General features: G+C 37.3%; 2 protein-coding genes across 3 annotated transcripts in view; both read right to left on the bottom strand.

Moving 5' to 3' along the window:
- OIP5 (Opa interacting protein 5) overlaps positions 1-19,512 on the bottom strand; it is a 273,973-nt gene that overhangs the window by 181,619 nt on the left and 72,842 nt on the right. The gene's annotated exons all lie outside the window — the stretch shown is intronic.
- Positions 1-19,512, bottom strand: part of INO80 (INO80 complex ATPase subunit) — a 66,117-nt gene that overhangs the window by 34,153 nt on the left and 12,452 nt on the right. For both annotated transcript variants that reach the window (XM_068193475.1, XM_068193473.1), the window contains 18 exons: positions 18,355-18,475; positions 16,913-17,127; positions 15,814-15,867; positions 14,152-14,355; positions 12,681-12,876; positions 12,420-12,487; positions 11,891-12,100; positions 11,222-11,302; positions 9,942-10,037; positions 7,305-7,364; positions 6,588-6,730; positions 5,454-5,538; positions 4,824-4,941; positions 4,352-4,437; positions 3,248-3,415; positions 2,660-2,793; positions 1,788-1,855; positions 595-688 (listed from right to left, as the gene is read on the bottom strand). In XM_068193475.1, the coding sequence (XP_068049576.1) occupies positions 595-688; positions 1,788-1,855; positions 2,660-2,793; positions 3,248-3,415; positions 4,352-4,437; positions 4,824-4,941; positions 5,454-5,538; positions 6,588-6,730; positions 7,305-7,364; positions 9,942-10,037; positions 11,222-11,302; positions 11,891-12,100; positions 12,420-12,487; positions 12,681-12,876; positions 14,152-14,355; positions 15,814-15,867; positions 16,913-17,127; positions 18,355-18,475 (2,201 nt within the window). The remainder of the gene's footprint in view (positions 1-594; positions 689-1,787; positions 1,856-2,659; positions 2,794-3,247; positions 3,416-4,351; positions 4,438-4,823; positions 4,942-5,453; positions 5,539-6,587; positions 6,731-7,304; positions 7,365-9,941; positions 10,038-11,221; positions 11,303-11,890; positions 12,101-12,419; positions 12,488-12,680; positions 12,877-14,151; positions 14,356-15,813; positions 15,868-16,912; positions 17,128-18,354; positions 18,476-19,512) is intronic.

Below are 19,512 nucleotides of genomic sequence, written 5' to 3'. Positions count from 1 at the left end.
AGTCTAAAATTTCTTACAGTCCCTATTAACATGACTCAGAGTCCTTTCAGACTATGCTATAACTTAAAACATCACCTCTCAAGATAATACAGTTGATGCTATAAATCCACAGTTCAAAGCCTATGCCTCAGAATCACATTCTATATTAAAAACAAGACATGTGGAAAGTATGACTCAGGGCTGAAGAACAACTACCACAGCACAAGCTTATTCCACGTGTGTTTAAAACATACACTCAAGTGCAACTGGTAAGAACTGCACTGAACTGGCCTTCCAAAGTCTGGATTTTGCGCTTGATAACACCAGCAACCTGCAGCGTGACCCTAAGCAAACTCTCCTTCTGCCCTTTGACCATCCTGTGTATTTACAATGTCAACTCTTTGTAACACAGGGTTTGTGATAGGGGCATAAAAACTGCATTACATAATGGTGCCCGATATCTGGAGGAGCACTATAGAAGTTGTTCCAGTACTAGAAAATGATAGAGAAATAATAATATTAACAAGCACAGAAAATGCAGGTTTAGAGAGGAATGACTGACATCATCTGTACTTTTCCTGTAATTACTAAAAGAGAGAAAAAAGTTGTCCTCACCTGGCTAAATGTCCCTGATACATAAGGTTTGCCATTTCTGCTGGAGAGACATCAATAAACCGGAGGAAAGAAAAACAGCTTTCTTCATTGATGCCTAGGTCACAGAAATACTGAAGTTAGGCCAACACATTTCACAGACACTCCTAGCTGAAAACTAAATTTACTTCATCAATTCAGGATACACATTCTATGGCACATGACAAATCTAAGTGAGTAAACAGGAGATCCTAACTGAACCTAGATCTTTTAGAAATACTGAAAATTCAATTTGAATCTCTGTTGCCAGACTCCACATTCCAGTTCATTTTCCAGTGTGGGCAAGAGAAGGGCCCTTACCAAAAAAGAGAAATACATTCTAGGTCTAGGACATTTGTTTCAGTTTTTAAGAATCAACAGGCAGTGTGCATATTTGCAAATTTGAACAAATATCTTCCAGACAGCTGACCAGAACATGCATACCTCAGGATGCCTATCTCATGCTCCCTCTCACCCAGGAAGACAAATGGGTTAGAAGGAGCTGCAGGTATTGGTAGGGAAAAGCCTTGCAGGCCCACCCACGTGCACTGCATAGCCCCAACACCAGCTGAAGAGGTCCATGCTAATAGATTTCAGCATAGTAATGCAGCCAGTATCTCTCTTGCTTTATACTTCTGAAGATTTTCCCATCTCAGTAGCTGAGTGATATAATTAGCTCTTGCAGGAAAAATATTCAATCATCTGTAATAAATTGTATCTGTCAATAACAGCAGCTTTTCTGGGGTTTTTGCTCATTGACAGATTCTGGGTCACTTGCATCTCATCTAGTTTCTAGTTGAAAGTAAGTTGGCAGTTTAAGATACAACACAGAATGTTCTGAAATGAATCCAAGATTTCTTAGAACTGAATCTGTGAAAAATTCACATTAGACTAAAAAGGCAGCACTAATCTCTTGAAGCAAGTTAAAACAAGACAGACTGAATTAAGATACTGCACTAGGATTAAGCAGTAACTATATGACAGGTTATCCACAGATTCTTCCAGCTGCTTTCCATCCTTTCCTCTCTGAGCAAATGAAATGTACATACAAACACTAACAAAATTCTAGTAAATTCTAATCAGATTATCTCAAAGAACTAATTAATCCGGTCTCTCAGTCCTTCCCTCTGAAGTACACATATTAAAATCCAGCTTGCTTCCAAAGACTGAAAACCTACCCTTCCTGTGGAAGAGAGACTGCTGAATGTGGTCTGGTGCAAATGGCGAAAGTAAAACCCGTAACCACCTGAAAATTAAAGGAACAAAACCAAACAACGTCACTAAGAAGGGGTTAACACATAACACATTCAATCACACAATCAGCAGAAAATACAGAGTAGCCATTCATTTCTTCATTGTAAGTATTTAGCGCTCGAATTTCTGGAATTGCACAGCAGAAGAAGGAAAGTGTCATCAGTCTCCATGCACTGCTGTTTATTTGACACTGAGACACACCATTGTTGTGTTGGAACTGCATTAGATGTTCTAGAAAAGCTGATCTTGTCTTCATACATGTCTCTCTCATCTCTGCCCTTAGCACTTCTCATAACTGAATGCAGACAAAATTAATCAAGAATTGCCATGGCTGGAGAAAATAGCAAACTGCACTTGGGCAGATTCTCCTCATCCAAGGTGAGCATTAAAAGTTGTCAAGGCACTAGCAGATGCTCACGTTATACTATGTTGCAACAGACAGATACTGACAGCTTCCTTCCATGAGAAAACTCGCTGAAGGGAAATCAGGTGGGGCTTTTTTTTTGTTTCAAGGATCTTTTAAAGCTTAATTCTACTACACATCATCAGTAACAACTCTATTAAATTCCTTTTCCTGGCTTTCTTACTCAGTCAAAGGGATATTCTGTGATTAGGATTCCACCAAGATAGAGCACCTATATCAGATGTTTAACAGCTGAACGACTAAAAGGAAATGGACTGCTCAGCCAACATCATTTAAGTACACCAGGTAAAGGAGCTAATTAGCATTTATAAAAATAAGTGTAAGTAATAATACTAAGTACGCTAAACTGGATAGGAAGTGGAATAAGCTTGCCTGTCCCGTGAGTGGTTAAAGACCCTGATCTGTCCATGACGGTAGATGAACTTGGAAATCTGGTATGGCTTTAGGGAGATGTGAAATGGAGACCAAGTTTCTTGTCGCTCAAACAGTTCTGGGTGATTACACACCTGTAAGACAGAGAGCATGTCAAAAGCTGGGAGGAATTAACTTAGTCCAGTGCAGCATCTACATCCCAAATCACCACGACCAATGATCACTAAAACTTTAGTACTGCTTAATATTGCATGGTTATTTTGGTGTATCTGCTCAAATTTCAATATGGCATCATACCTTTTGCTATTCATGTAACAGCTATTGCCTCTTCTTCCCAAGTGAATGGCTTCCTTCAACCAAACCAACCTTTGCAGCTAAACCAGCTAGCAGATGCATGCATCATAAGGCTAAAGCTCTTCTTCACACAACATCAATGCTACACTGCATCCGAAACACAACTGAATTGCATGCAAACTTGCTTGCCTATGCCAGATTTTTTTCAATATGGTGTTTTCTAGAAGCCATATCTTAGTTTTGTGCTAATCAATGATCATACTTTTCAAAAATTATTATTTAAAATAGCCTTACCTTCCTAAACTGCATGACTAGATTCATGAGACTACTAGTGGTAGTCTGTGCTTGCTGAGTAGTGCCCATTGATGACTGCAAGAGGTCATCAATAGAGATTTTGTTTTTCAGAGCTTGGTACAAGAGCTTCTGTCGACTTGTCTGCTGGCAGTACATAAGAACTTCAATCTGCAAAATGATAATGAAGATTTAGCCATTTATTTCTCTTAAATGAAGATGATAACATCAGTGTGCATAAAGCTGAAACACACCTTGAGGAAAACATAACTTTCTCAAAAAATACATTTATAGGCAGTTGCATTCAGATCTGCATTTCAGGATCTAACCTGGAAGACTTAACAGATAGGTGTGTTTTGGAAGGCTTGTGTAATGATGTAGGAGACAGACCTTTACAAGTACATGAACACAAGTAAACAGATGGATTCTTAAGAAGCTGACATCACACCTGCAGCTGATCAGTTTAAAATCTGACTTCAATTCTACCATCCTACAGTTCCCCACTTAGAGCCATGCTAAGGAGCGTCAGGAGCCCACAGCAGTGACAGGTGCATCGCACAAGTGGGAAGTACACTGAAATTAATAAGCACATCAGAACAAACCAGATGTCTCTCAGCCAGTGTCTGGGGACTGCTGACCACAAGATCACCTAGTATTGCTAACATCAATGTGAAATTAAGAGACTGGCAAGAGAGAAGAGCATGATGCTGCCACTATGTATTTCTCTGTATAGGCAGACAAAAAAAAATCCTAAACCCATGCCAAATCCTTCACAAAGGCAACTGGAAATGTTTATCACCCAGTAATTGATGTATCAATCTCCTTCACTGCCATTAGGGATACTTCTGTCAACCAGGACTGAAGGTACTTCATTTTTAACTGGTAACAAAATACTTTCCAAGAAAAAAGTTAATTAGAAGTTCTTCAGTTATATTCACATCTAATGACACTGCTGGGATGTGGTGCAAGAGGGTGAAGGTCAAAGAGAAGTCTACAGTCAAATTTCAGGTATGCACACTGACAAACAAGTTTGCAAAAACCAGATCAGAGAACAGAGCTATGACAATAGAGCTGTAATACCCATTCCAGAGAAATACTTTTTCTCACCTTATCTGACAGCTCATTTTCCACATCCTTCTTGATTCTTCTCAACATGAAAGGCTTCAGGATCATGTGCAAGCGGGATAGCTGGTCTGAAATAAAGGGAACGGGAAAGAAAGAACAATTACTTCATCAAAAAAGAGAATGATATAGTGTTTTATGACAAATTAAGTCTTTAACTGCTCAGCCATTTCCCCCCATGTGAGTTCTTACAGCATAGAGTTGATATATCTCTGTTGATTTTTCTTTCTTAAATGAGAGCTGTGCTACACTGTTTTGCTATTCATTACACATGCTACATTACAGCCAGAAACAGAAACTTCAACATAAACTATCAACAACAATCCAGTAATGTTCCAATCTCATAATGCATGCTCTGCTTTAGATGCCACATCTCATGGAAAATTTAGCCATTGTTAGTTTGAAAAGGCAACAGATTCTTAATATAAAAATGACAGCAGTTACACACTGCACTCACTCTCATCAATAGCAGACTTGTTCTCCGCATGGCTCTCTATGTCCTTAGAAAACCACTCATTGAACTCTTCATGGGAATCAAACAGTGTTGGCATGATAAAATGCAGCAGGGCCCACAGCTAAAAGGAGATGAAAAAACACCAGATTAGCAAAAGTCATCTTACTGTGGACAAGGTAATTGGGGATCCCAAAATCTTCCAGTTCTTTATAAGCAAAATCACTTCACTAGATCATGAGACATGGCAAAATTAAACAAAACCCCAGCTGCATTCTCTTCCTGCCTCCCCCCACAATGCCACAGATATCACTTAACAGAACCTCATTAGAAAGCAGTGACAAACACAGTCTAATTACTTCAGCCAACAAAAGGAAAAGCCACTAGAACTAGATTTAATCCTGTAATCTAAGTATTATTTCAAATATCTTTAGCTTTATTTAAATGTATGGCAAGTTTCCATATTTTTCCCTCCCAGGGCTGATCCCATGTTTGTTTGCCAGTGGTTGCCAACCATACTTGCTACAAGTATGATCTCACAACCACACAAATACAACAGATTTCTCAACTGTTTACATATACTTAGTATACATTATTGTTACAAAGAAAAATCCTCTCTTTTGAGCTCCCAAATACCTCAGCCATTGTGTTCTGGATTGGGGTCCCAGTCAACAGCAATCTGTTTCGACACTGGAATTGTAGTAGGATCTTCCAACGAACACTGATAAATAAAAACAAGAAAAATCATTTCTAGAGAAAACTGCAGAATGATATGAAACATAAGGTATTTTAAGGCAAATTGTCTCCACTGAGTTTCCCAAATGATCTTTGGAAGTCACTGGACAAAACTATTACAGCTGTTCCCCAGTCTTTCAAAAAACAACTACAGAAAAAAATAGGCTTTTCCCAATTAAAAAAAAATTAAATAGTGTAATTTATTTTATTTTTCTAAGTATCTTTTTTACTCGTTTTTTTAAAACAAATGCTTACTAATAAAATCTCATGATTGGAATAATTAACTTTCCAAAAGGAACAGGTACTTTGAATCAGAATGTTGTGTGTTTTTCACACTTTACAAGAGGAAGTGCTATACATTAAAATCCTCTTAGAGGGGTGGCTTCCCAACAATGTTGAAGAGACAAACTTTGGTCAGAATGAGCCTGCATCTAAAGCACTCCTTAACTTACTGTGTACGGTGGCAACTTGGACAAAGGTTATGGGAAAGCAATTACAGAAATAAAGACAGACAAATCCATTACTTGGAAACAAACAGAAAATTTTCTGGCATAGAGTCTCATGACACAGATTGGGCTTTACTGCAGCCAACAGTATTCATGGGGTTCTGACCTTCATTCATGTCTGGAAGTGCCACTGAATAAGGAATCAAAAGAATGCATTTAATGGAGTCCATATAAGCAATATAAGCTAAAGACTACAGACCATTCACCAGGCAGAATTCTGTGAATAGTCAGGAGGGAAAGTGAACAGCATTTCATACTGTTTTGTTTAACTGTCCTGTGCTCCATATAAGTTTCTGCTCCAGAGCTACCTTTTAATTGCATTTTACGTATTTGAAAAATCTAAATGCAAAAAACCTAATGGCTCAATCCAGTGTCAGAGAGTTATATAGATATTTAACTAGGTTAGATACTTAAGGGGTCTTATGTGTGTTAATTTTAACTTCTATCAATTTATGCTCTATTGATGCTTTCTTGATACTCCTCCAAGAGGCTGATCCACAGAAAATATTGTTTCCAGTTAGTTTATTACCTGGAGCTACTCTTGAGTGCTTGTGCTTCATCCAGCACCATATACTGCCACTTCACTCGCTGGAAATACTTCACATCCTGCACTACCAGCTGGTAACTGGTAATTACCACGTGGAACGGAGCATCCTGAGTATACAATGTCTTCTACAGCCGCAAAAGGAGAAACAAATGTCCACATAATATAAGTACATTGTCAAGAGTTCACTGTAATTTCAGACTTCTGTATTACAATCTTCTCATTACAACTGCATTCTCCACAGCTGACTTGTAAAATTAATTATATCACAGTTACTCAACTAGTGGACCTGGACTTCAGCCCTTGAACAATTCTAGACGTTTCTTAACATGCAAGACTGAACCCTACAAAATGCTCTTGTTAAATAAGGAACAATCTTGAAGAACTGCAGGGATTCTGCATTGGAGTATCCTGAGCTAGGTTACTCAAAAAGAATCAACAGTCCTTGACACTGAAATTTGCTTTATTTACATAGCTCTAGTTCTTCATCTGAACCCCACACCACATTGAATTGCCCTGTATGGTACTGCTCTTCAGCACAAGAGAAGTCTTCCACCTCATTATCTTAATGAAAACGCTACTACAGTAATTAAGAAACTCTGCATCCACACATTAATTTAGTTTGGTGACGTGCAGCAACAATTTCTGGTTTCTCTCTGCACAGAGGAAGACAGTCAAAGTACACATTCATGCTGGTATTACCTGACTCCAGAACTTTCTGATCACCTTTCTATCATGGGGATTTCCCCAGTAAGGTAGCACCTGAAACAGTAAAAAAAATAGAAAGACATTATTTTCAAATAATAACACCAGCTCTGGAATTTTATAGTCTACAAAATTACATACTTCTTTCTCCAAAACAACAAAAAGGGAAATTATCTTTTTTACCATCAAGAAAAATCAGAAAGCATTTAAAAATACTTTGAAAAAGAGCATTCCAAGAAAAGGTATCAAGCAACTTGGCCTGATCAAGCTATGCTGAGAATCCAAAATGCCCATTAGCATTTAGCACAAACCTTCTAGTCAGGTTTTTCTAAAAATTAAAAATTATACTTTGCTTATGGCAGAACGAGGTCTTCACTCAACTGCTACACTTAGAGCTAGAGGACTAGAAGGCTTGTTACCTGTTTAACAACCCCTATGGTCCTGTTGGTTTTCTATTTCAGAACTGACCCCAAAAACCTGAGATGAAGTGAAAATGTCTGACCTGGATACATTTAATATAACAATTTTAAAAGCAAGCATTACTGCCAGAGAAAGCTGTTAAACTATCTACAGTTCAAAATTGCACAGGTCCTATTACTCAGACCTTTGCACAGCACTGACTCCTGCCACTGGTTAAAAACACTGCACTGCCATCTCCTGCCTGGTGGAAAGACTTACAGTCAGCTAAGACTGAGAGGTTTGGGAAGGAGGAAGAATGCTGCTTTCTGAGGTGGGGAAAAGTCTTACAACTTCAACTGACAGGTTCCAAAAGCCTATAATTGAATACTCTTCCTACTGTTCTGTTGGTAAAACAACCAGACTGATCGAAAAGTGATTTGTCTTTTACTTTACTTATTCTGCCATGGACATAAATTCACTGTGATTTACTACAAACAGAACTGACTGCACACTTCTGTATGATTAGAGGAAGAAACAAAACTGGTTGAAAAAAGGATCAGCTGAAGTTGTAAACATGTGACAGTAAGTTTAGAAAACTTCTTTTTAAAATGCATTTTGCTCCATGGATGAGGTCAACATCAGCATGCAGTAAGATCAGCATGCCAAAGAACAGCTATACAATGATATAAACAGTTTGATGTTTAAGTCAAAAAAGAGAAAACTATCTTTTCACAAGCATCCCAACTGCATTTTCCAAGCATTTGCTGTATTTCATTCCTGAGAAGGAGAAAGCATAAACAGTTGCTTGCCTATTCTATACAATGAACTGATCAAAGGAAGTGAGAGAAAGCAGGTAGAATGGCCAACAGCTCTCAAGTCTTTTAGTCAAGAGCTCCTATTATTTTGGGCTATAAAAAGACATGAATGGATTCTTTTCAGGGTGTGATGGCTTTTTTTTTTCTTTTGAGTACCTCAATAACAGCAGTGTTTGTATTTCTTCATTAGTTGCTCTAAAGGCTTAGCAATGCCAGTTTATTCCAAAATACAAGTCACTTGAATAATCCAGTATGAACTATGCTCTAGCACAACTTCTCATACAGATAGCTCAAACTAAACAACACCACAACCAATGTACAGTCTCATCAGGATCTCCAAAGCAAGCTATTTGGTAAAAGCCAAGTCCTTTAATTTTGCCCTGCCCCAGATGAAAAAATCAAGCATCACTTATATTAATATATTCTAAGTTCTTCCCTCACACTTTTTTAAGTAGCCAAGACATTCAAACAATTAGCCTGATGTTACTGGTATACTGGTTACTCATAACTAGGTGTCTTCTACAGTTTTCTGTAAAAAGGAAAATCTGATCTTTCAAGAAAAACCAATCAAGACATCTTTATATCAAAAATTATTATATTAGTAACGCAAATACTTAAATTATGATCTGTTTATCTTTGCAGATGTAAATGCAAGCTTCTGACACTTTTGTATATGCTGAATTCTGAAATTACAGCACTGTTTTAGCAGTACACATTTATTTTCATATTTTCCTTTGCAACACTCCAATGTTTTCCACTGGGGGACAGGTAAGCAGCTTGTTTTTCAGTAACTGATAGTTCCTTGCTTTCTAATTTACTGTTTACTATTTCTATTTACTATGTTTTCACATTCACAATATAGCTGAAAAACTCCATTTGTTTTCTTTCAATCTTTTTGTTCTTATCTGTGCTTCACTTCTCTGCTTTTGCTTGATTATTAACTGTATGTCCATAGTTCTTCTATTTTTCTGTAATAACTGCATTTTGCTTCCCTCTTATCTGTTCAGTGTTTGCTCACAATCAATCTTTATCTGACTCAAATTCATATGAATGACTGAAAACACAGCTCTAACCCCAAAGACAGTACATAAAACTTGGTATGTAATTCTTGGCTCTGCTGCCAGGCCCATATGTTAAAATGATACATCCACGTGCTGACCTACTACTGTTCTTTACTGAGAAGGTGTCTAAGTTGATGCAAAATAAAAACCATGTGATTAAAGAAAGACTATTCTGAAGCCTAAATAACTAAACACTCCAGAAAAAAACTAGGATGATGGAAAAAAATACCAGAAGCAGGCTCATTACAGCATTTCATATTCCAAGGTCAGTAAGCACCCAGATGTGATACAGAACTCAGGAGAACACAATGGTTTGCTCTTGAGGAAACAGAAAGAACTTCCTTGGACATGCTTATTACCTTAAATTTAGGTACAAATCTGGCAAACTCCTGGTGCCAGTTGTTCAGAGTAGAGGCAGGTGAAATTATTAAAAAAGGTCCCCAGATGTTCTCTCTCTGGAAAACACACATAAAAATTAAATTAAAAAAATTAATTGAAGGGAGGTGTTAAAGAGATGGTTTGATATGGCTTTAAATCTACTAAATGAAAGTGGCTACATGAGAGGGAACTGTATGCAAAATAGCAAAACTCTCCCAGCACGGCAGGGTGATACAAAATCTAACAGAGCAGATCTAATGTTTAACCAACTTATTTCATAACAACAAAGTTGTTCCCAGAACAAACTCCTTTCTTTCTGAGAGTTGCCACCTGCATGTTACTAACAGCCCCTGTCATTTTGATAAGGAAAAGAACTTCAGGTGGCATTGAAAAAATTTGCTCTGCCACATCACAAATCACACATCCCAAAAACACATCACAAAACACACCACACACAGTACTCTCTGGTGAATAACTGAGTCGATCGATTAATATATTAGCAGTTACAAGCTGGCCCTCATAAGGGAGAGGCAGAAGAATAAAGCCTTGTGTAACCTTCCAAAAACCTCAAGGTGCAGTGTCACAGGAAGACAAGCTTATCTTGTTATTTCTTCCATACAGATGAGCTCAAGAACCTTCAGCTCTGCACACCTTTACAGTATTTTGGCCAACAGTACCAGAAACATAAAGAAATGCACACAACTGTCACTTGGTCACTAGTGCAGCTAATTTTGCTTCTAGTATCACATCATTGATATCTCCTATTTAGGGCAAGTGACTGGATTGCAATCAAGACCTTTATTTTTTTTAAATAAATCTATCTATTTCTGCATTAAGAAGTAAGCTCCTGTTGCCAATTCTGTTTTGTTTGTCTGCCCTGGCACAGAAGAATCACTATGCTGCCTAAAAAACCCCACTGGAATATGGAAATTAATGCTAACTGCCATGAAGCTCAGAGTTTGAGCACTTTGATCTGTAAAACTCAGTGAACCATCAAGTGTGCAACTTGTTCCCTCCTGAGACTTTTACATTCAAGTGCAAATGAGAAGATTTTACTCTGTGAATAAATGAAAACTCTATTATATAAATAAAAATTGACATACATACATATTTATAAATATTTCAATGGCTCCACGTGGAAACAATGTATAAAATACTCTTTAAGACATTTAAGCTTTATAATCCAAAATTCATTTCCAACATGTGAAAAGTATGCATCTTCCATCAAGATGCATACTTGAACAAGCTATAATCCACCTACCTCAGCCAGATGTGCAAGGAGAGCAATACTTTGTACTGTTTTACCCAGACCCATTTCATCTGCCAGGATTCCATTGATGCCCTGCAAAAGATTCATAAATGAACACCTTTGCTTTACTACTTTTTAAACTACAAAGAACTGGCAGAACAGTTGCTACTGAAATGAGTGGGAACAGCCCCACTGTAACACTGAAACTCTGAAACTTTATCATCTCTTGCATCTGCTCCTGAGAGGTAATTGATCTCAACTGTATTTCATTCATCTCTCAGTTGAATTCTTCCCCTAAGCCTCTCTGCATTTCATGATCCCATTGCGACCTGGGCACACTCACAAGGACAAGACTGCCTGCAGTTTATCTGCTGACCCAAGCCTGAAACAGTTTGCAACTCCAAGCAGGAAAAGTCTCCTCCATGTATGATCTAAGTGATAAGCAGCTGTATAAAACACACAAAGAATACTGAACTCAAAGCCCCATTTAAAGCTGTTATGTCCTAAATAATCAAGAACACTGATACGTGGCCTACCTAATATTTTTCTTTCTTCCAAATACATTAAAGATCAACTATACACAGTCTATTTTTAAAAACAGTAGATTTTTTTGGCCAACTTTACTGTAATGACTTAAATAATCCCATAAGTAATAAAAATTTGCAAGATGTACTAATATACCTGCTCATATAGGTTGGCCAGCCAATTCATGCCTTTCAGTTGATAACCTTTCAGTTTTCCATTGAAAATGGTAGGCTGTGGAATATCTTCTCCTGCTCGGATAGATGGGTTTGCTAAACTGTAGCTCTCTCCAAACCCAGTGCCGGACTTGTTAGCAGCCCGTAAAGCAGCAGCCCGGCTCTCCTTTGCATCTTCATCAAATGATCTGGTCTGAACAGGAAAAGGAAGGTAATGCATAAGATGGTGAATATATTAACTTATCAAGAAACTGTAGTGTAAAAGGCTTTACAATTTACATTAAGACATGATACTCGCCAGAAATGAAGAGAAAATGAGCCTGTTCCTATGGCCCAAATCCTTATACTCTGGTTTTCTACTTGTTTAACGCAAAATGTGTCAATGGAATTAAATTCAAATCCGGCCCCCAGATTAACCTATTTGACTTGGCTGTTATGAAAGATCCTGGTACCATGGCCACTGCCAATTACTTTGCTTGCTCTTCTACTTCATGTATGCAAAAAATACATACCCGGGCTTGATGAATCTGGTAAGCATCCTCAGCATTCTTCAGAGCTTGGGCCTTGTAATAGTTGCTATCTGAAAATACCATACTCATATTAGAGCTCCGTATCAGTAACCACCCAAACACACAGATAAATTCCAATAGTTCCAGCAGTCCTTCTTGCAGAGAAAGATGTTGTGCTTGAAATTGTTAAGTTTGCACAGTAACACACAGAGTACAGTAAATTTCAAAAGAGTGGAAGGAAAGGACTGTAGATGAATCACTTACCATAATCTTCTTGGGTGATGTTGACCAGTACTCCTCCACCAATATCAATCTGCCTTTGGGTAGAGCTGTCTTCCAGTTTGCGCAGGATTTCCTCCTGTATCCCATCATGTCCAATATCTCGTTTCCGACTCATAAAATGGGCATACAATTCAGTTTGTGTGATCAGGAAATTCAGTTTTCGCTGCTGTCTCTTAGCCTAAGAGAAGAGCATTTACCAAAAACAAAAGAAGGGGAAAAAGAGACAGGACAACAGTTCAATGTTAAAAATAAATTAAACAAACAAACAAAAAAATCTCATAATGTATCACCAATCAATCTATTTAGATTATGTTAAGCACATCACTTTGTGAAGTGCTACATTAGTTGCACATAAGAACACTGACCAACTCTATAAATATCTATACTAAAATATAAAAATGTTGTAAATGAAAAGGTTTTTTTAAAATTCAGTAATCATGAAAAAAAACACCATAATCTAATAAAAGACAGTTTAAAGGTTTTGTTTACACTGAAAAATTAAAATAGCAACAAAAAATAGCATGACTTTAGTGGTCTACAGTAAAGGAATTCAGCAGTTAAGATGCTCTCATGGCAACCTCACTCCCACATTCTGTTACTTATTAGAAGAGGGAATTATGGTAGTACACATGAGTACATCAATAGGTAATATAGTTGAGATATTATCATTACTCAGCATTCAGCAAGGCATTGCAGAAGCTCTGTTCACCCTTAGCTTTGGCAAAAAATGCTGCAGTTAGTCTAAAAAATTTGTTAGTCTAAGTCAGGAGAAAACTTTACCAAATGTTAAAGAATTTGCAAGAATGAGAGGAACACAATAAATACAAGCATAATTTAAGCATTATAATGACTTATATTTAGTTTTAAGATTCAACCTTTCCTCACATAAGGTATGCATATCTAAAATAACAACCACAATTTCACTAGGGAGCTTTTACAAGGAAAATCTCCTAAATTCAATCCCTTTTACTCTGTAATAGAGTTCAAGAAGTTGTCAGTTGGCCAATAAAAAAGCAAGCACAGAAAAATTCTGTGCCCCATACATAACTGACAGAGTCATCTTACAGCAGGAAAAAAAAAACAGGACAAAAAAATCAATGTTAATGAAAAAGTGTCATCCCTTCTGGTCACAGAAAGATGTACAAACCATCACAAAATGTTGGCCCTTACCAACACTGAGCTGTGTATGACTGTGAGACATGCACAGATTCCTTCCTCAATTTCACTCAATTATAAAGAGTTTATGCAATTTGAAAAGTTTTTTTAATCACCTCTTGCTAACATTAGAATAATAATGTAAAGAACAATAAGACAGCAGAAGATATATGTGGTACAGCACCAAAACAGAACAAATAACTGAATTCCATGGCTTGGATCTAGAAACTCAAATTATCCAGTCACTTCTGCATCCCCTCAGCCTATTATAAATCAGCAATCTGTGATTTTGCTGTACCTCTCTCATCTCCTCATCCAGCTTGCGTTGCTCCAGAGCCTCCTTCTCAGCTCGTTTCCGATGCTCTTTTTCCACCTTTTCATACTTTTTCCAATAGAGAAGCATCTCCTTGGTGAGACGACGCGCTCGCGGTAGAGTTTCCTTACAGTTTTTCTGGGCTTGGATAGCAGCTCTACGGACCTCCCTCATGCACTGGTGGGCCAGCTAGAAGGAAGTAAGATTTGGGAACAGTGGTAAAATGGGAAGATTGTAAAGAAAGCCAGCAATAAACAGTATCAGATTTAATTATAACCAAGTCTGATACTTCAAAAGAAAAAAAAAATCTGTGATACTTTACTCAGAAGCAATGCTTCTGAAATGGCATGAGAGAATGCAATCTTCCAAAAAAATTCTGAGATGGTGGAGAAGATAAAATCTGAAGACAATATTTCATCATGACATAATACTTAAAAGACTGATCTGATGGATAGGTCCTTGAAAGGGACTCAGAAGAACAAAATTCAAGGCTTACCTACAGCTTTTACCTATTTCTTGACACTTTTCTGGGGCTATTTTTTCACTTCAATAAGAATATATTTAAGAATACTGCAATAGCAGTATTGGTGGAACACAATCTTGCTCACATTAATACAGAGAAAAGTGATGGAGCATTCTACAGTTTTGCTACTATTTCATGAAGCATACAAAAATGCAATTTTTTTGTTCAAGTAGAAATAATTTGATGTCATTGTAATAGTGATCAAAATTGCTGGGCTTTTTAGTTTGTGACAGTTTTTCCTTCCACCAAAATTTGCACATCAACAATGCTAACAAACAGATTTCAATTGATAAAACAAAATGAAGGCAAAAAAGTGGAACTTTAAAACATGTAAATTCTACTGGCCAAGTTTCTTAAACATACAAGGAAATCCCATTTTCTGCATCCCCTACATAGAAAATGCTCCCTTTCTTGATAATGTATATACAGAACAGGAAAATTCCTACATCACCTTGTCTCTAACAATTCTCAGTCATATCCTTAATTACCTTTTCATCATCAGCCATATAAATGAATCAGACACCTGAGCATAACCCCGTGAAAAGTGCTCAGAAAGCTGTTACCCAGTGTTCGTAAGCAAAGTTCTCTAGGTAGAAACAATGCTGATTCTCAGAGAAGACTCTGATAAGAAGATGGATTGCTTTTGCAATCACTTAAGCTGAAAATTGCATATTTTTAATCTTAGGTCCTCTACATAAATATCTAAATTAAAGCACTTAATTTTCCAAGAGCCCCTTTGATTTCATCCAGAATGCTTAAAACCAGGTTTTAAGTAGTGGATAGATGGGCAACTCAGAAGTCGAAGTGTACCAAAGCCACAAATGTACAGTATGAAAGATTAGTAAATTTAGTATGTACAAACTAAATGTTTCAAAAGCCAGAAAGATCTCATGAAAGGAACTCATGTTGCTTGTTTCATCTGTTGCTTATGAAACAAGACAAAACAACACAACTAAAAAATGAAAAGGCTTATAATAAATCACAATTACTTGTGTACAGTACTTTCTCCTATACTGCCCTGCTAAGTATAGTCAGTATTTTAAGAAACAGAAGAAACATAGAGAGGTTACAGTTTGCTTATTACATCCAGTACAAGGAACAGTATGAAATTAAACACCACCCACCTTTTTGCTGTTGGTTAGGAAGAGGTTACGGGCTGAAGCTTTCTGTTTGTATGCCTGTAAAAGAGCACAACCTGTAAATTAGTTAAGGGGTAATGGCTTCACAGTATTTTAAAAACTCACTATCAAGTCTTCAGCAGGTACATGTACCAACTTCAGTCATGCACACTACTGTACAATTGAGAATAGGTACTCTACGTGTTCTTCATTTTGACTGAAACAGCTTTTCATCCCTAAATTACTGAAGGAATACATAAATATATTCCAAATCCTGAAGGAAGCATGCAGAATACCTCCTTTTTCACAATTGTTTCTTTAATTACTACTGTTGCAAAGCAGAGTTCTCCTATTCCATTTTTATCACTGAGGCCAACAATATTTTCCACTGTTTCCCAAAGATGCAAAGAATTTATGTAGTTCCCATGTTCTTCACATGATCAAAGTTATTCTTTTGAAAAAATATGGTCTCTCTCACATAACATATGTGTTATCTGCACATATCATTTGTTTAGCTTTTAAGTTCATAAAGGATGATACAGTCATGACTTGTTGTAACTTCCTAGAATTCAAAGTCTGTTAACTGTGCACTTCAAGAAGCAGGTTCTAAGGTCCACTCTGACTATCTCAGAAAATGACCAACAGTGAACCCAGCCTTCTGCTTCAAATGTGCCTGAAGCTTGTATTGTAAATGATACAAACACTTTTCCCTAATCTGTTTCTGAGGTAAGGTTTGAAAAACACAGGTGCTGTGACTGAAACACAGTCACACACACCCTTTTCTGAATTTTACTGTAAACCTAGACACTGGTTTGCTCTATACTGCCATCCTGTAGATCAGTGCAAGTACCTGCTAGAGCTTACTGCACTTTTCATTGCCGAGGGTTGAATAGCCATGGCAAAGCACTACATGATCCTTTTAGGTACCACGGGTGATACTTCAACTAAACCTTGCTTATGGATTACAGAATTCCAGTTAGGTAATTAATGATCGCCAGAAAAAAACAGGTCTTACTTTATTCTTAAGTGTCAAGTCCCCACTAAGTTGATTTGCTATTTCATTTTCTTGCATCATTACTGATCTACTGCCATTAGCCAAGCTCACCTTTGGTAACTCCTTCTTAACAATGCTAAGCCACACTTTGCGCCGACGTGCATTAAGTTGCTCAATAGACAAATGTTTTTTCTTGGACCCAGGTGGTGGTGTATCATGGGAAAACTTGGCAAAAACTTTGGTCTGATGATGGTGGCGTCGTGGTGACTCCTCTGAAGAGAGTTCTTCATCCCGTCTCCTCTTTTTCTTTACTTTTTTCAACTTGCCTGCATGGCAACAACAATCATAAAAATACATTTCTATTTTTGGGGCACATTTAATCAGGCACCTTTCCTGAGTAAATTCTCCTAGTCAATTTGTATGTGGAACCAACCAAAAAAGCCAAACTTATCCATGTTTCCCAATTCTGGTACAATTAACTTATACTATTAGCTATTTTCTCATTAATTTATAATGGGAAGATTTTCCTGTTTAATAGAGGGGTGAAATGCAATTACTTCCACCCAGGGAAACATGCCTTTAGAGTTAAAATATCTCAAACTTGGTGCATGTTTCTTGCTTTGCAGCAAAATTCTACTTAAAGATATGTAAAGGTAAGACTTTTAAAGGTGACGACATTATCATTTGGTATAATAAGTCTCAAAGCAAACCTCTCAGCAAAGAGAAGATTGCATTGAAAGAGATTGGCAAGTTGTCATGTCATACCAGCTTTCAGAGGAAACTGATACTTTTAATCAGATACTAAAAATGTTCACTGTGTGTATGCAAAATTATGGATGCTGCAAGATTAATGGAGAAAAAAAACACCACAGTTAAAGGAACTTGTAAAAAGAATGGAAGCCAGCCTGAAAAACACAGCTCAAATTTAAGTACTTACACTAAGAGAGTTCACCTTACACTAACAGCTCATAGCCTTCTCTGCTTCCTTACAGATTTACAACTACTGCCAGCCCAAACTAGAAAGGAAACTGCACTTCCTGGCAAATGTGCGTCTCAGAAACTCCAGCTGTTATGTCAGAGGTATAATTCTATACTAACTGACATCAAACATCAACTCCAAGTTCCCTCTATTTTCCAGAAAACACTCACCCCCTGTAACTTCCTGATCACTGAAACTACGTATTCAGAAATAACTGCAGCAGGTACTGGATAAGTTCTTAAACTTTTCAAGGACCTATCATGTTTTCAAAATACTCTTGAGTAAATGGACTGTGACATGAAACAATGTTTATGGATTCCAAACCACTGAATAAGGTCCACAAAGAAAATCTTAAGCCATGAACTCTCCAGTCACACACCTTTTTTCCACCCTAGCTTTCTAAAAGCCAGATGATAAAGTATAATATTTTCTGAAGACATTTTTCTTTGCCAGAACTTGGTATTTCCCTGCAAAACCCACAAGTTTTGAACATTTATGTTTAATCAAAGGAAACAACGTAGGAAAGAAGTTAAACCACAGCAGCCATTTAAAAGCATGAGGTTAGTGACTTTACCTTTTATTTTCTTCTCTTCTTTAAACTTCTTTTTCTTGGGCCCTAGCAGGTGGCGCTGCTGCTCGTAGTAGGGGTCATAGGTAGAGAGCAGCCCCGCGCTGTAGTACTGGTACTGCTGCAACTGAAGGGGAGAGTGAGCAGGTAACAAAGACAGCCCCTAAACAAGCTCAGATCCTGAACATAAAGAAAAGATCAGGAAGCATGCACTTCTCCTTATTTTGCATTTGTTATCAACTATCAGAGAGTGTCTAAAGTGAAACCACGGCTCCCACAGGTGGCCTCCAAGTTCTGCACTGGGAACCAAGCCCACCTGGTTAAGAGGGAAGAGCACGCAGTGAAGGTTGCACTTTCAAAACATATTGCTCTCTCTTTTCCATACAGGTGCTGCCCAGCAAGACAAGACATTGGATGAAGATGTCCAATTATGGACCTAACATTTGATTTGCCTGCATTCCCAAATTACATACATGTTCTACTTTATAATTCCAAAGGATGTAAAGGGATGGGTTTAAAGGAAAGGCACTTATAAGATTGCCACAAGGACAAACAACTTGAACACTCAGACTGTCAAGTAAAAATATAGCTGCCTCAGCATTTTTCCCTTAAATGATGAAAACTGCCAGTATATTCCCAGCATTATTCAAATGAAGTAGTGAAGAACTCCACACAGGTTACATATGAACAGGCAAATTAAAGGCAGTACTGCTCAGAAATTAACTATTCAAAACCTAAGCATACTTCTAAATTAATAGAAGATTTTTGAAAAGTGAGATCACAAGCATAAACAAACTTTTCTGATATATGTTCCTCTCCCTCCATAACTGCACACTGCTAATCTTACAATACACTCGCTGGTTATTTTCACTGGGTATTATTTCGTACAAGTCTGGAAATAAGTATTTGTGTAAAATCTAACAAAATTATGAACAGTGTAAAAATGTGGTGTATGAATGTTTGTGTAGCTATGCAATATTTCAAGAAGCTAACACAATATTGTTTCAGAGCTACACAAGTAAACAAAGGAAAGAAGTAGAGAGAAGCAAAGACCTGTGTGGGAAAATAGTTCTTCACTCTTCTGGAGAAACTTGAAAGGAATATGAAATAGGAAGACAAATTTTAACTTCATACACATTCTCACATAACAGAATAGGATAACCT

Source organism: Anomalospiza imberbis, chromosome 6 (assembly GCF_031753505.1).
Source record: "Anomalospiza imberbis isolate Cuckoo-Finch-1a 21T00152 chromosome 6, ASM3175350v1, whole genome shotgun sequence".
Taxonomy (NCBI): Eukaryota; Metazoa; Chordata; class Aves; order Passeriformes; family Viduidae; genus Anomalospiza; species Anomalospiza imberbis.
The sequence above is the reverse complement of the archived record's forward strand: the minus strand, read 5'-3'. Positions and strand labels throughout refer to the sequence as shown.